The 17,536-nt window shown below is 42.8% G+C and overlaps 1 protein-coding gene across 1 annotated transcript in view; it reads right to left on the minus strand.

The window, feature by feature from the left end:
- Positions 1-7,488: 7,488 nt before the first annotated feature.
- The window catches only part of PRKAR1B (protein kinase cAMP-dependent type I regulatory subunit beta), a 125,016-nt gene continuing 114,968 nt past the window's right edge, over positions 7,489-17,536 (minus strand). The window contains 2 exon segments of the mRNA XM_025215797.1: positions 7,489-9,923; positions 10,198-10,279. Coding sequence (XP_025071582.1) covers positions 9,751-9,923; positions 10,198-10,279 — 255 coding nt within the window. The 3' untranslated portion in view covers positions 7,489-9,750.

A 17,536-nucleotide genomic window follows, 5' to 3' on the forward strand; every position in this document is an offset into this window, starting at 1 on the left:
AAAAAAAGGAGGTGACTGGTGCTCTCACATTGGTCACAACATCACCCAAAGCACCGTGAGGATCAGAGATGGGTCTATATGGATATTACAGATCCATGAGCTCTGAATCTGTTTACCTGTTCTTCAGCTAAAATAGTTAAAAGTGATGCTATCTGGCAATATCTTCCCCCTAGCTATATCAGATCTGATCTCTGGCCTGGAGGGCAGAAGGTATGAGTGAACTCCATGCAAGCAAAATAACTAACTAAATAAAAAAATAAATAGGTAATATTGTAACAAAGCTTCTCAGAATGAATTTAAAATGGCAAGATGATCAGCCATGCGAACGTGCTAATTTCTTGCCACTAACTCTCAAGAAATAGACAGTCTTAAGAGATGTGGCTCTAGTCGTCTAATTAGGAGAAAATAATCTGAACCAACAGCAAGGTTCTGAGAGACAAGGAATTTGGTGATTCTGTTTAGGAAACAGGTGGTATGATTTAGTGAAGCATTTTACTGATTGCGGATGAGATTTTCAAAAATATATAATATTGGCCTAGCTGATCCCATCAAAATTTAGGACAAGTTCCCACTGACATCAGTGGGAATACTTCAATTAATGCTTAAAAGTCACTGCAGCTCACACACAGCATGCTTATCCCTGATGCTGCATATTACATGCATAGCTTGCATTTATATCATCATTCACTAACTTGAAGTTGAAGTTAAACCTATGGCTTAAGGTTGATTTTAAAAATTTGTGGTGATAATCTCAGTCATTTGTATTTGATACCAAGCAGGTAACTTTTTTCCTCTCTCGGTAATAGTGACTTGTGTTTCGGGCTGTTTACGTGCTGCGTTCCAACTGTATTGCACTGCCGTACAATTCGTCTGCCTACATTTCATGCTTTCGTGAAGATACACTCCTTTCAGAAGGTTTTACATTACCAAATGTAGCAAATCACAAAGTAACACCATTGTTGCAAATATCAATTGAAGCTAATCTTAATATAATCCACGGTAAATATTTATGCACAATCGCAAAGTGGCTGGATTTGTTTACATTTTGAAAGTGCTGGAGAAGGGATTCTGGGCAGATTAGCTGGCTAATCTGCGGTAATCTGCTTTGAAAGCAGTCGAATTTGAATATTCTTTCACTGAATCATTTCAATCCTACCTACTCAATGACTTCAGATATGACATGTATTCAAATACAAAAGGTTACTTACCCCATAAACTGTAATAGGACATTGTTTGCCTTGGAGGAGAGCCATAAATCCCTTTATCTCTACTGTGAAGAATAGACAACAAGGATGCCTAGATGTAGTCAGAAATGTATATGCAGATGCCAGGCTCTTCTTTCTTTTTCCTGGTGGAGAAAACCTGCTCATTAATGAGGCATTTGCAACATAATATTCCATTCTAATTTCTTCCGTCTTAATTTGCCTTTCGCTGGGGAAGTTGTACAACGACCCTATCCACAGAGATGCTCATGGGTTTGCCTTGGGGTCCTTATCTTTACAGTTCCAAAAGTCTGGGATATAGGGTGTTATGGTCTCACATGTGCCATATGTGCGCCATCAGTTTGGATCTAGTCTCAAGGAAATGTATAAAGGAGGAGAAAAAATAAGCTTTTCTATAACCAGGGCTGACACTGGGGGGTGTGGGGCCCCCTCAACATTGTGCAGGGCCCATTGGACCCCCACAAAGGCAGGGCACTGATTGGGGTCTCCCCTGCATCTGGGGGGGGTCCTCTGTGCTTCTTCTGCGGCACAAGGAGGAGCCGTCAACACCAGGTGGACCCCATGGGAAGAGCTGTGGCTGCTCCAACCAGCTCTGGGGGCCCCCAAAATGCAGGTCTGAGGCAGTCACCCCGATTCCCATACCCTTCAGACAGCTCTGTATATGGCTCACCACATCCCCGCGTGACACTTTCAGCTGACGTGGGTTCAGGAGGTGATATGTCCAGCTCAGCTCTGCTACAGTGGCTGTGGGACTTAGTATGGAGCACTGGAGGATCTGGGAAGTCAAGAGGAAAACACAGGGGGAGATCAAGGCTCAGATGTGCTACTCCCAATCAATCCACAAAATAATTGACTTCAAATGTCAGTAACAAACTTCACTGCACAGAGGGGCCAAGGATGTGTGATGTGAAACCTGTGATGTCCCTGGTTTGGTAACATGCAATATTGCACGTTTTACATCTGGAGGGATACAGAGAACCATGGTACTTAATAATGGAAAGACTCTCACAAGTCCTTATGGGGTGCACATCAGAGGACCCATAGTTGTTGGGGTTTATCATAAGCATGGGCTCAACTGGAGTTAAGCACAAGTTGGCTGCAGTCAGTCTCAGGCCCTATGAGTAACTACTCCCTGGCCGCGTCTCCATGAGACGCTGACTGCGCAGTCGTTTCTGTGCGGTCCTTTAATACCTGTATAAACAAGCACTAAAGGATTGCGCAGTAGCTGGAGTTACTGCGCAGTCACGCCGAGGAACCGCTGTTTCGTGACACTGACTGCACGGTAGCTTGTGACTACCGGGCAGTAGCGTCGCACCACGCTTCCTGCCACGTGACGCTACTGCGCAGCAGTCACGGCTACTGCGCAGTCAGCATCTCGTGTAGACGCGGCCCCTTACTCTGAAGACTGCAGCGGGAAAGGAACCTATTGTACAGACCGGGCTGTTTTGAGGAGACCCGGGTGTAAATGTGGACCTCATCTAGATGATTGCCAGCAAAGCCCACATTCATGGAGGGTGGGATTATCTTCTTATAGCCTTACCTCCTCACTACTTTTAACCCTCTGCTTCTATACCCAGTACCTGGGGCTATGCAGAATAAGTCCCAAACCAGCTGTCATATATATTTCAATGTGAGCCTAATCTATATCTCCCAACCCAGCTCTGCTCCCCAGGCTCCAGGCTGGGAACTCTTCAGGGGACGAGAAGAAAAAAATTCCTGCTTCCTCTTAACACAAAAAAACCCCTGATACTTTCAGGATTCGGATCCTTTGGTCTACTCTTTGCCTAATCACCTGCATTCCTCTTCAGCCAGCTCTTAGGCATTGGCCTATAGCCTTTTCCATACCACACACTCTGAATGCTGGCACTTCATTTCAGCATGGGTCTCTGAATAATACACTCATCTCTGTGTCTTCCCTGACCCCATCCTCAACGAAGCCTTCATTAGTTGAATGCGGTGGCTCAGCTCCAGCAGTCACAGCTGCTGTCACTGCTGCAATTCTTTAGCCTTGAGAAAAAGCATATACAATTTAATATGCTCCTGGCATCGCAGCTTTTCTGTAGCAGAGGAGGCAGACTGTTTATGGCTATTTTGATGGGGCAGCTTTTATCCAACCACAGGTTCTGCTACATTTCGGCAGCCCTCACAAATATGCCTTTGTTGTGCCAGTTCTCATGCTCCGAAAGAGCTGATGGCAACTTTGATACTTCAAAAAAAAAATCCTCAGTTAATATTGTACTTTCTTACTCCATTAAGAGCTAACTCCTGGGCTCTGAGCCAAAAACTCAAGCAACAATGGAGGGTGCGGTGCTGGGTTGGATATGTGTGTAGGACGCAAAACATCCTGCCATCTAATGGTAGATTATCCCCCCCCTGGACCATCGGGACATGTGCTGGGCACATCTGATTACTCTTGTCAACAGCAGCAGCACGTGTGGGGCTGCTGGTGGTGGATAGACTGGCAGCTGGAAGTAATCTGAAGTCTGCTAGGGAGTGGAGCCTCTACCTCTTTTCCCATATCCCCAGCCTTACCAGTTGGTTGGCAGGCCTATTAACACATACTCCGGACCCTGGAAGGTTGCCGTTTGCCTGACTATTAGTTGTTCCTAGATTATGCTGTAGGCAGGTGGAGGATGATAACAGGTATGGATTTTTGTGTCAAGACTACAGTGAGTGAAAGAAAACTGCTTTTTGAATGAAGACCACGAGTGTGCATCGGCAATCAGTCAGGTGAAACTGGAGTGGCGAAGCATCTAAGCTTCTCTTTCATTACAAAATGCTGCACGGTTCAGATTCAAGGAATAGTGAGGGGACACTGCAGATTTATGAAATAATGGAATGGCTTGATCAGATCATCTATAGTCTGCAAGCAACGCCCGGTCCTTAGCTTGGCAAGCAGCTTGAGGCTGAAGGGGAAAAGGTTCGCTTCATTTTTTTAAGTGTGAGCCTGTTTTCTTCCTCCTCTAGGTGCGAATGAATGTGGCATTGCAACAGGAGTTAGCAAAAATCAGACTTTAGACAGGTTTGATCTGAGGACTGTGCCATTCTGTCTTTGGACCACAACTATGACTTAGAAGATAAAAAATGTAAGAAACCACTAGAAAGACAGCTAATCATCCAATTATCTTAAATGCATGGTCAGAACAGTCATTCCATAGGACACAGAAATTCCACACGTATGAAAGAATGTAAAGCAGCTATTGTGCCCCAAATCTTGACACATTCATTTCACCATTTTCCCAGTTTATCTGGAAAATACATACTGCATGGTACTGTACGTCGTATTTCACTGCTATGCACCATGATGTCTTCCAGTTGAACAATCGCCATGCTTGTAGTCTAAGGGCAATACAAAAGTTCTTTCAAATAATAACAATACATTTGCTGTATAAAGAGGATAGGGAGTAGCCACTTCCCAGAAAGGCATTCAGCTTGATTTCCCTAGAGCCAGCAGCATGAACATCCATTGAGCCAGCTACAGCAGGCAGCAGTGAGAAAATCTCTATCTCATCATCAGTCTACACTTTCCGTGTGTGCAAGTTCTTGCAAAAGACAGGAAACTGTTAGCACCCGTGAAGGACAATGCTAATACAGTCGTCAAGTCCTCTCAATGTTAGGCTGAATGGAATAATATTTGGTTTCTTTTCTTTTTGCAAAGAAGGTACTTTTGAATTTCAACCAAAAGAGCCAGTGGAAAGCATAAATAATAAGGCAGTAGTCTAACAGCACACTTACTAGAGATTATGTCGAAGCACAATGTCTGCCAATTCATTTAGTGTTGTTGGCCCGTGCAACAAAATGGCACGCTGTCACTCCATGTTTGGATACGTTCTGCTCTGGGATATGAGCAGTCTTCCCGGGCAATGTGATTATTTTTTCCCCCGTGAAAATCCCTATGTCTTTTTTTAAAAAGAGAAACCTGCAACTTTAGTTTAAACTTGAATAAGTCCAGGATTGTGGATTACTTGGGTTTCCAGTTATATTGAATATTGAGTTTCCCTTGGTTCACCTATTTTTTTTAATTCTCTTCTCTTAATTTAAAAAATGGCTGGGGAGGAGTTAGAGAACGGTGAGGACTGTAAAACCGAAATCTATGCAGTTCTCCTAGGTGACCCTGGCGGATCTGATGAAGCAGGTACGCTCTGCTTTGCTTTTCCAGGTTATAAGGTAGGAGGCAAAATGCTATCTCTAAAAAGTTGATTCCGGATTTTCAGATTCTGATCCTGGAGTCTGAACAAGCACAAAACATCCTCAGCTTTCCAGGAAATGCCAGATGGCTGCAGATGCCGGCTCTGTGACTAGCCAGCTTTTTCAGAGAAAAGGCTAGCTTGTCATGTAAGCCTTACATTGCATATAAAACTCTACAGGAAGGAGATGTGGAACAGGCCTGGAGGTGGAGAGGAGAGCTCAACCAGATGCATTCCTGTGACTCTAACATGTTATAGCTGAATTCTCAAACATATGTGTACACACACACACACACACACACACACACTCTCTCTCTCTCTCTCTCTCTCTCTCTCTCTCTCTCTCTCTCTCTCTCTCTGCTAGGATCATAGACCAACAAAATGTGTCTGGGTGCTAAAGGTAGATACTGCTGTCCCTAAAGGAATAAGCTGATCTTTGACTGGTGAAAATATATATGAGAGGTGAGCTCATGTAAAACCAACTAGCTTGAATCGGATCAATGTACAGTGACCAATTCCTCCTACTACTTTACTATCCAGCCCTTCGCAATAGTAATTTAGTAAAGTAGTAATACAACCACTGAAATAAAACAATGGCAATAGGATCAATGGTTATTTTTAAAATTAATGCCTTGGGTTTGCCTCTGTAGTTATAGCAAGAGATGATATTCTGTCTCTCTGATATGATATGATAAATAAGCCCAAGGAGGAAAACTCACCTCTGCAACAAGGAGAAGAGCACAAGGTTTCCTGTACCACTTAAGAGCTCAATACAGGACTTAAGTTATCTCAAGTGATGCTTTGCCCCTGTGCTAACACTTTCCATGGGGAGAAATTTCACCCTTTGCTTATGCTTGTTGCAAACAAACCAGACACAAAACTAATCAAACCTTTTTATTATCCTCAATAAATTCTAGTTCTTCCAGTTATGCATCCAGGGATTGTACAGTGTTAGACTCAGTTGGGGAGAAAAAAGAAACTGAAGATTAAAGGGTCTGACACAGTTGTATGCTTTTAGCTGCCTCATCTGCAAATCCGTAGAAAGTAGCATAAACCTCTGAGTCTACATGCATAGGTCATATGGCAACCATGGATGAAGCCATGGTCAATCATATGTGTCTCTTAAAACAATTCTCAGGCTACAATTAATTCCATAAACCAACCTTCTTCTGCATGAACAGAGCTCCAGGACAAATGGCTGTGGCACAATTAAACCCAACTGAAACTAGCACACTGGGAGTGACAACGAGAAGTGGTCAGATACTCTTTGGAGGAGCGTGGGATAGTCATGCCATTCTGGAAGGACCTCAGAGAGAGTGGTCACTTTTGATTACTGCATGAAGTGAGTAATGCTCAGGAAAGATGAATCCTTGCAGCCTGAATCATAGCAAAGGGGGGAAAATAACAGATTCCAAAAATGGAAAGCTGGACAGACTTAGACAAAGGAACCACCCAAGATTGCACTGCGTGGAGGATACCACAGAGAGATCTTGTCGAGTGACCGCAACTCCTGCAGGCTGCTCCAGGCATTAGTGGCAGGCTGGGAGAGGGACCATGGAGGCTATACAGGCCCACTGTCTGGAGGACACACAGGACTTCAGCTGTAGCGTTAGCAGAGTGGCGACTGAATGGCTGCTTCTTAACAAGAAACCAGGCCACAGGATCATAAGGTGTCCTTTTATTTCATGGCTTTCTGATGGGTCTCTAAAACCAGTGAGAATGCTCACCTGCTCCAAGCTGCTTAAGCTGAACAGTGTCTACATGACAACACGGAGGTACTAGGGGCTTCCACAGTGCCGTGGTTTCCTTAGACAGACAGAGAGATTAAGTAGATGGTTACATTTAAACACAAAAGGGTTTTTTTTTCCTTACAAGCTCCTCAGACAAAATATCTCAGTATCCATTTCTGAGACACTGAAATTATTTTCCTCTCCCTTTCAGTCTCGTTCTTTTTAACAGAGCTTAAGTTTGTATTATAGTATTCAGATGTTTAAATAGAAAATGACTTTTATCCTAGTCCAGCTATTAATTCTCCTAATAATGACTGCCACTATTAATAAACCCACAAGCACCAAATATAATGTAGAAGAATTTTATTCATACCATAATTCTGTTCCATCACCCATTTCAAATGTTACAATTATCTTTAAAATGGAATAGAATGCCACTTATTTTACTTAGAGCAAAAAAAAAGATGAAATTAAATGGTTCCACTTCTCTTAGGATTGTTTTAAAACAGAACCATAATTTAAACATGGTTTCTATTAACTTTAAAGATTTATAGTAAAGAATCTGCTCTGTGTGTGTATGGTTAACTCTCTGAACAGCGAGATTAATACTCAATGTTTAAATAATGGTTAAACGATTCCTGCATATTACACCAAACACTCTGGAGTTTTTACCAATACAGCAACCGAAATGCAATAGGTAAAACAACGTATAGGAGTGAATGGTACTCTTTTAAAATTCATTTTTAAAAATTACACAGGAAAATACAAAAACAGTTAAGCAAATAATAAGTTTTGCATATACATATATATAGTGGGTTTTTGTTTATATAAATGTTTTCCATAAAATTGCAAATTGCAAAATGAAATGTCTGAATAATCACATTTAAAAATACATGCAGGAAGCATAACATAATCGTAATAAATAATAGTCATAAATATAGATTACTAGGATCACTGAAAATATGATGAAATAAATTAAATGTCTTGAAATAATGAGAGGACCAGATCCTGAGATCAACAGGATCATGTATCTTCATAAGGACTGAAGTACTGAGACCCACCAAACTGGGTCACAAGCCATGAAAACTGGTGGGAAAATATAACCAAATCCAGAAGTTTCTGTTCAATTTGGTATAAAGAGTCTACTCAACTTTTCCAGTCTTTGCTAATTCAGTCTTAATTAATGCCTCTGATTTAACAATGATTATATCTGCTTCATTTAACTACATAATTTCAGTATGGAAGGGCATGGAAAGTTCTTCCTGTGTTCCAACAAGAGGATGCTGCGATGGAAATATGGGTTTGCCACAATCAACATGTGGAAATGACGTTTGTGGTTATTGCCATGCAAAACTTTGCTACTGTCACGGTGAAGAGTTTTCCTCCAGTGGGACGTGAATTATTGAATTTTGTTCTCTTGGATGGTGACTCAGAAGACTAAGGACTAGCCCTACAAGAGGCTCCATCCAAAAGGACGCCGGTACCTATATGGACCTACAGGGCTGAAGCATCCTGGTCCCCTTGCTTATGTAGTACAAGCCTTTTTGCAGACAGGCAACATAAGACGCACACACAATTTAGCGATGGTTCAGTTTGACGTGTGTATTTAGCTTTCAGAAAATCATATTAATTATGATTTAAAGGGGCCATGTGTAAAATAATCATGTTGAATCACCGTTGAAAAGGCTAAGGAATACTTTCCAGTAAGCTCTCTCAAGCTGTGTGTATAATATCCATAAAAGCTGCTGAAGATTTCAGCCCAAGTGTACACAGCGATGCTTCATATGTCTTAGGACCTGATCCAAAGCCTGTTGATTCCAATGGAGAAGCTCCTATTGACTTCCATGGGTATTAGCTCAGCCTAGTTAAAAAGGGCTAAGGACAAAACTCCTTTGGGAATTAATGGCTACACTTAAACACAGCAAGCCGTGGAGTTTTCACATTTAAAAAAAAAACTGAATTAGAGAGCAGAGAGTTAGCCAGAATAATCCCTGGTGTAATTCCACTGACTCCCAGGTGCTTGCATCAGGGACAGATCTGGCTCAGGATACTGAAATCACAGAGTGATCAAAGCTCCTTGTTTTCCTTGTTACATTGGAATGATGAAAAGCTTTCCCTTATCTTCTCCCTTCAAATGTGCAACTGTCATTTATCATGTGGAGCTTTATAAACCTTTAGGCCATTAGCAGCAAAGGGTATATGAAACCACCAGGCTGTGGGATAGAACTTCATTAAAAAAAAGTTTGACAAAAGATAGAAGGAGCTAACTTTAAGGAGAAAAAGCTACAATAAAGTGAGAAATGGAGATTCATGTGCATTTTAAATAGTTAAAAACACACTGTTAAAATATTTCACCTGGCAACCTGTCGCCATCTTGCCTGTAAGCCGAAAGTCATGATTTATCAAGGCTCCTCAACGCTAGTCTCATTCCAACAGTTGTCTCCCTACTTTAATGATACAGAACATATGGATTTGTATCCAGTGCCTCGGACATAAACAGAAAAATACACATAAAATGCACGCTTGTTGTTTCATCATAAAGCTATGGAACTGCACAGATCAAATTTAAGTGCACAAGGTAGCACAAAGGCATGTTTCCAGTGGAATCATTTAGACAGTAAGAGAAATGAAACTGTTGTATCTCTGGATGTTTCTCTTGAGGATTTCAGAACAAGGGCCAAGCACGCGTTCAAAGCGAGGACGATCCAGCTTTACGCACTTCAGCGGCCCACGTGCCACCACCGTTGCCGCCCGGGGCCGATTGAGCAGTAGTGCTATCTCCCCTAAAAACAGGAAGAAATACCATGTTAAGCCATTCTAAACAGCTCTGAAGCCTAACGCCTTCCTAATGTTTTAACGATTCTGGGCCCCTCTCTTCTTATTACCCCGGTGTAAATGTGGAACAACTAGGGAAGTTGTTCAGTAGGGAGGACTGCAGATTCTTACCCTGTTTGTCCCCATTGTTGTTTAAAACATAGAAAACTATTTCAGAAGGAGATCAGTTATGTTCTCCCACCTTCTCTTTGCATGCGTTTTATGAAATCAATTTTTTCTTACCAAAATAATCTGATGGGCCAAGTCGTCCGACTTCTACATATTCCTCATTATCCGACCTGCGCTGAAGAACAGAAGCTGTGCCCTAGAAAAGAGAAGTTTGAACGGTTTCATCATGTTGCTGAAATATGACATGCTATACATGTAAACTAAGAGCGTTTCCCTATGCAGCGTATTAGCCATGTTCTTAGAACGGGAAATAACAGGACGAGGAGCTCAATCTGAGTTGAACAGAAGCAATAAAAACGAAAAATCAATAGCCTGGCGGAATGCATTTTTACGAATATAGTTCATGTCAGTGGGGCTGGGTTCCCTCTGACTGAAATCAATAGCAGCAGGACTGGATCCTGCAATGCTGTCCTCACACACTACACCAACAATATACATAAATGTATCATTTACTCTTCAGAAATCATTGTAGGGTAAGCACAGGGGCCTCTGAAAGCTGCTGGCTTGACAGCCTTAGAGAGTACAATTCTCTCTCAATTCACAGAAACTTTTATATCATAAGCAGCCAAAGGGAAAGTTTCCTACTCACTTCCTCAGCTCCACTGGAAAAGGTGCATCTCTAGCGATGAGAAGGGGTTCATCACACACACTGTTCATCACTGGCTCTCTACTGAGACTGTCAATAAAGGGACCGCTTAATGTAGCTATAGTAAAGAGATTTTCTATTATGGGACTTTGCGAGCTAGAAATTAAATGAGGCCTCCCCAACATCCATCAAATTATAATCACTTGACCACTAATAGCCCAGAGCTTAGATAAGCTAGCACTTCGAAAGGTGAAAATCTCTATAGCATGTTAACAAGCACTGAGGCATCCAATTACCCTAAAAACTACAAATCTGAATAAAAATTGGCCAAAGGTGAAACATTTCAAGTGGAAAATCTGCACCTCAAATGCCACAAAAATTCAGACGAGAAACTAGATTTAATCATACCAGATGGTTCTCTTGGGGCTCATCTGCATTACAGTTGTATAATTGTAATTGCCACAGGCTTAAACATGACAAGTAAAACAGTTCCTTATCTATGTTACAATTACTGACTGCATTAGTTAAAGCGTGCTAACATATGTTAAAACTCAATTGCACTCTTGGTATAGACCAGGTTCTTAGCGAGGTGCTTAGCATACAGGAATTCTCTTTCCCAGGGGAGATTTTCTATTGTTTTCAATGCACGGCCTAAAGTTCTCCAAGGTTATCTATGGCTGCAAGTCTTCTAATAATCTGTATGGGCCATATATATGTATTTATTTTCAATTGATACGGAAACTATTTTTTTTTAAACCTGATAAACGATTTGAAGAGATGTTATTTAAAACAGGTACAATATTGACTTTATAAAGGGCAGTTCATGGAACAGGGCATTTTAAAACCAAGTCTTGTCCATCCATAATAGGGGATTCCTCTTAAATCTGCATTTTCCATTCTTTCCAAGCAATCCACAAAGACAACAATGGGGCTTATTGTAAGAGACAGCAGGCATAAAACTAGGTTTCCAACTCTCAAAAAATATTCTTTAGAGCCCAATCCTTCCTGGGAAAGGGGGGCTGGCTGGACAAGGGCATATCTTCTACCAGAAGGACTGTGAGGCTGAGGAAGATCCCACAAGACACCACCCAGCTCAGCACATTTTGCTGCTACCTACATCAACACCCTGAGAGCATATTAGCGTGTGCAGCGCTGTTGTAAATTGAAGAGCAGATACTTTCAAAACCATTCCCCCTAGGGAGTATGCTAACCAATGCAGAGCTGCTTCCTAGCTCTGCTAGTACCCTCTTACCTATCAGGCCAGGGAGGAGGCACCCCCTACACCACAGGTAGGATTTAAGCCCTGATTGTGCTATCTTCTGAGCACCCTCAATTTTATTGGCTTCATTGCAGGGGATAAAGGCATTTTTTACTTTGCAGGACTGGACCTTAAGCCCTTGTGCCAGAGTGAAATAGAGCCTTATAAAATACATAACATTGCAGTTCAAATACAGACCTGAATAGAACGATAAGGCGAGTTAAAAGTCTTTGATTCCCTAGCCTGCAAAGGCACAGCCACAACAAACAGCAGTGGGATATTTTAGCGTTAGGTTAAGATTATCAAAATTTACTTTCCTCTGAACAGGTGCTACATAGATAAAACTGTGTATGTGACATTTCCTTATTATTATATCAGGCCTCATTTCACAATGGTTTTCTTTTAGAAACGCTGGCATGTTTTATGCAATGCTAGGCAACTCGCTTGGTTAATTGATAACTGTCACTTTTATAGAGTATACAAATCAAAAGGCAAGTCTTGTTTCTGACCATATCGGGAACAAGAAACAAAATAAATATGGTTTCTGACATTACTACACAAGTCCCCAGCACATGTTGCCGTGTCGCTCCAGTTTGTAAGTTATCGTATCAATCTGTCACATGAAAAGTTGTTGTTTCTCTTGTTACCTCCCTATCAGGACCTTGTGCTTGATAGAGACTCCCAGAGAGCAGACTGTCAACACGTCCTAGTTGGTCACTACAATTTGCCATGCCACCATATTGCCTACATGCTTCACCCATATGTCAAGAAAGAATACGCTCTGAGGCTGAAGATATTGGTCTGTTGAAGCCAACAGCAAAACGCCTATTGGCTTCACAAGGGCTGGGATTTCACCCCGACGGGCTCCAGTGGTAGACACAATTCACCGCACGATTCACCTGATTACGGCCAAGTGACCTGAGCTAGACTGCTCAGCAGATTGGGCTCTACGTTGTTTTTAAATAAGCTACGCTTACGTTATTCACAGCCACGCACATAAAACTGTCTGCAGCAAACTGCGGAATACCCCCGGCAGTAACTAAACAGGAGGCCTGAATATATGAAAATGATTTGGTGCTTGTCAGGTTTCCAGCAAGAATTCCTTATCCTTGATCTAACTAAATTATTTAGCCAACACTGCTGTTTTCCAAGCCTTGCACGAAAAACCTGCAAGAGGTTGAAAGTGCAAAAAGCACGTGAGTGTTTACAGCAATAGTAGCACTTTAGTGCAATGCTGACAGCAATAGTTCTCACAAAACACACACACGTGCAAGCCACACACTTCAGAGCAACACATACAGAGAAAGGGCTATAATAACTAGCATCACCCTCCCAGTAAACTCCAGCTCAGGTGTAGCTTATGGGCCCAAGTCTGCCTGCCTTCGGCACCCACACGGCTGTGCAGGAAATGCAGCATCAGGTCGTGATAACTTCCAGCCTCTGTGCTCCTCCATCTCACCCTGGAGAATGGAGAATGGCAAGCTCCCAGCCCCTCAGATAGAGCGTCTGTCAGCAATTGAAATCTCCATTCTCTCTTCCAAACCAATTTTTTTCCCAATTTTTATTGCAAATGAAAATCCTGGGGGTGGGGACGGAATAAAAGTGGAGCATTGACCTTCCAGGTTCAAAAAAGAAGTAACCAACTCCCAGCTACTCATCCTGGGCAGGATTTCTCCGAGGCAATTACAATATCAGGCAAGACTGTTTTCATCTCTCTTAGTGCCACCTTTAAAGGGCCTCTTTTATTATTGTTAGCATTTCTTGACAGGGTCCATATGATATAAGACTTCAATAAGTCAGAGTTTTCTGAAGCAATTTCTTCCACCGTTCCACTGCAGTCTGCCTTTTTAATCCAAGAAACACCGTGATATCTGTTGGAGAAGGACAGATGTGTCTGGCCTCCACAATAAACACTCAGCTTGGCAGGATAAAGCAATGCATATTCCAGATACATATTTTTCCACTCTTGTTTTAACAGTCACATGCACTCTTCCCGCTGCTCAGTGAGAACAGGTCTACGACCGAGTAACAAAAAGAAGTTTCCTGAACCCCTGACAACAGCACCCAGATGTAAGAACTGATTATACTGCAGAGCCTCAGAGCAAGTCACACACACCGCAAGTACATCCTGGGGTATTGTCCGAGTGACCTTCTCAGGAAGGCAGCCCACACCACAGCACAAAGAAGGTGTTTATATTATCCATTCTTATCGCTTCAATTTTATGTTATGAATAAATATCTCAGTCTCTTTTGTCTCCAGGAACCCACACTGTTCTGGCCGAGAGGAGAAAGTCCGTGTCCACCTGTTTGGTTGGCTTATGGAAATACCTTTGCTATCTATACCATACTATTAATTAAGTTAATCATGCCCAAATGAAGTAGTTATTGCTCCCTGCCCCAACCCTAACCCTAACCTTCCCCCCCAGCATTGCGTGGCCAGTCTGCATCTTAGTATGCTTTTCAGATCAATGCAGTGTAGTCACCAGTCAGGTCTCCGCACGCACTGCGCTCTGCCTTGCCAATTTTGACTCACATGCAATACCCTCACCTGCACGAATCCCTGCCCTGGTCCCAGTCCTGTGTGGTAGGAGCACTTCCTCAGGAGAGTTCAAAGGTTGCGACCCCCTCAGCTCCCAAAAGCATTTGAGCACAGTGGGAAACACTTTTGCCATTGCCATATGGCACTTGGCAGCATTGGGCCCTTCAGTGTTGTTTAGGATATAAGACTGTCTTGGACACTGATAGTTATTTCAGTCTCCTCCGCTGTGGAACAAAACCTGCAGAGCATCCACTGCAAACATTACAAGGGAGTCTGACACCGTTTAATAAATCAGTACACTGCGATGGTGCAAAGCGATGAGCAGACAAGCATGTCTTCTGGCCAGCAAAACTATGGCAGGGAAAGGATAAATCTTCAGGGGATCTGGGAATGTTCCTGTTCAGGTCCTGAGGTCCTGAGAGAGGTCCCGGTCTTCCCAGTAACCGATATCGGTAACCTCCTCTCCTCTCCTCTCTTCCAAGTAAATACAGGCATCATCTTGCAAAGACAACAGGAGTAGCAGTTTGAAAAGCAATGTGCCATCACCTACTATCAACCATCCTTACCCCACGCACCTGTTCACTCCCTCTGCAACTGTTCAGTAGCAGAGTGAGAAGTATTTTCTGAATGTCTTTCAGATGCATCACCAAACTGTTTTGTAAACATGTATGGCTGAGATATGGCACCATCGGTTTAGATGTAAAAATGAATGAAATGGTATTTAAATTAGCTCCCACCCCCCTCCAAAGCAATGCCCCTCTGAGAGGTGGTTTACTTTGCAGCTATCTGGTCATATAGGTGCTTAGACGTCCCACAAAGTTAGGCCATCTAGATCAAGGGACCCCAGTTAAATTGCTGGGGCCAGATCCAGCACATACTATATATAGGTGAATCTCTGCATTCACACAAGCAATCCCTGTGGTTTGATCAGAACTATTTACGATAGCAAAGTGCCTCACATATAAATAATGGTGCACGGTCAAGCCAGTCTCCTGTTCCTATTGGGCTTGATTCAAAGTCTGAAGTCTGTAAGCGTCCTACAACCCTCTGTGGAATTGGTACTCCATCAACAATGGAGTTTACTGAAAATCACTAGGATTATTTTTTTTTTCCAGATAAACCTGAGGTATGATCCAGAGGAAAAGAACAGTTCAAGACCAACTGTTTTGTTACGCGTATGAAAGAGGCGACACAGATGAACTGTAATAAAGCTGGTCATTCCAGGATAGGAAAAACAGTTAAGAATGTGTTACAGGTTTTGTCAGGGTTCAATCCTGGTCCCTGACTCAGTCTTGAGTAGGGTGAACTTCACTCCACCGTCTTAAAACCCAGGGTGGATGCAAGGGAAGTACAAGTAACAGAACCCACCATGCACACCCTAACCCCTCACCAGGCAGTGGCCCCCGGAGAAGACAGTCTGCCGCCTCTCTGTGCCTCTTGCATGGAAGCCCTAGGGTCACTGGCTTTGCAGAAGTGTGGGATTCTCCCACACAATGCCCGGTCCATCACTGCCCTTCTTACCAGCCTACGCAGGGGTGGTATGGACATACTCTCATTGAAATCTCTAGGGGTTTACCACAGTTAACTGGGTCGAGAGCTCAAGATTTGTCCCACCAGGACAAACCCTGTGCCCAGTAGCTGACACCCATATCCCAGCCATGCTTGGCATATGTTCAGGAAGATGGGGAGGAAGGGCATTTTCCCCGCTAGGGCAAGAAGCAGCTATAGGTCTCTCCATGGAAACTTCTCTGATGAAGTACTGTAGCTTCTTCAGCGTCTTACATTTCCTTGCAGGGTGGGGGATGGAAGCACTGACTGGGCAGGGAGCCAGCGAGGCAGGGTAGGGCATGGTTCCCAGTGATACATCTATGTGACTTATATCTGACTGCTGTAAACTACAATGCTGAGTTTACTTTGGGAGAGCAAGGGGGAGGGAGGTTGCAAACTGGGATTTTCAAGTAACAAAAGCCGAGTTCAACATAAATTATAGTCACGGCTAACTGAATTTTATTAGATGGATCTGAAAGGATTGGTGGCATGCTGTCATTTTTTATAAGAGTCAAGACAATATGTGGGTTTTTTAAAAACAATACCTACCCATGCCTTGCAGGGTTATGACAATGCAAGTATCCTGTACTTGGAGATGGTGATAGACCATAATGGGTCGTATCACAGAAACTATTAACCTGCTATGGGATGGCTTCCAGGAATAGGGGTCAAAGTCACGTCGCTTTGGGGCAGATGTTGCAAACCCATCCTGCAAGCATCTTTATTCACACAGGTAAGGGACTGCAACACTAAGCCCTTTCACAGGAACATTCAGGCCATATCATATTGCCTGCCTTTGACAAAGAATATGGGCTTTACATCTGCGGTGTATGCCTAGAGGGTCCACTGCAGGTTCTGCCGAGTCAATGACAAATGCCCATGACGAGTGCTGTTCTGAAAATGGACCAAATTTTAATGTTTATTATTATGCAAATGATGTTCTCAGCGCAAAAAGTTGTGGTGGCATAGCAGCGTAAGGAGGGCTTTAGCAAAACGTGAGCCAAGTATTAGTTCCATTGCACCCCGCCACCTACATTCATCTGGAAATGAGTATAAGACCTACTACTGCACTTGGCGGTGCATAACCTTTTTTTATAACTGTTTTTAACGTTCTGTCTCTTTCACTTCCCCTCACCTCGCTAATACTGAATGGCCTGATTCATGGAAGAAGCTTCTGAATGGGATAGTCATCTCTTGCGAATTTAAGAGTCCCCTGTGAAGCATATTTCCACTTACTGATTACTAACAAGGACTGTAAGAGAGCAGACAACAGACTGCACAAGCAAGAAAGCTTAAGCTCATTTTTGTAATGATTTAACTACTTCAAGTAAGGATGTGGTTTTCAGTCAAAATTGTTACATTGGTAGAACCTATATAGTGCATGCAATTATATCGGTATAAAAGGGTGCTGGATACCTCTGTAACTTGTTCACCTTCCCTTACAGAAATAAACTATTCCAGG

Source organism: Alligator sinensis, unplaced genomic scaffold (genome assembly GCF_000455745.1).
Source record: "Alligator sinensis unplaced genomic scaffold, ASM45574v1 scaffold1084_1, whole genome shotgun sequence".
NCBI classification, from domain to species: domain Eukaryota; kingdom Metazoa; phylum Chordata; order Crocodylia; family Alligatoridae; genus Alligator; species Alligator sinensis.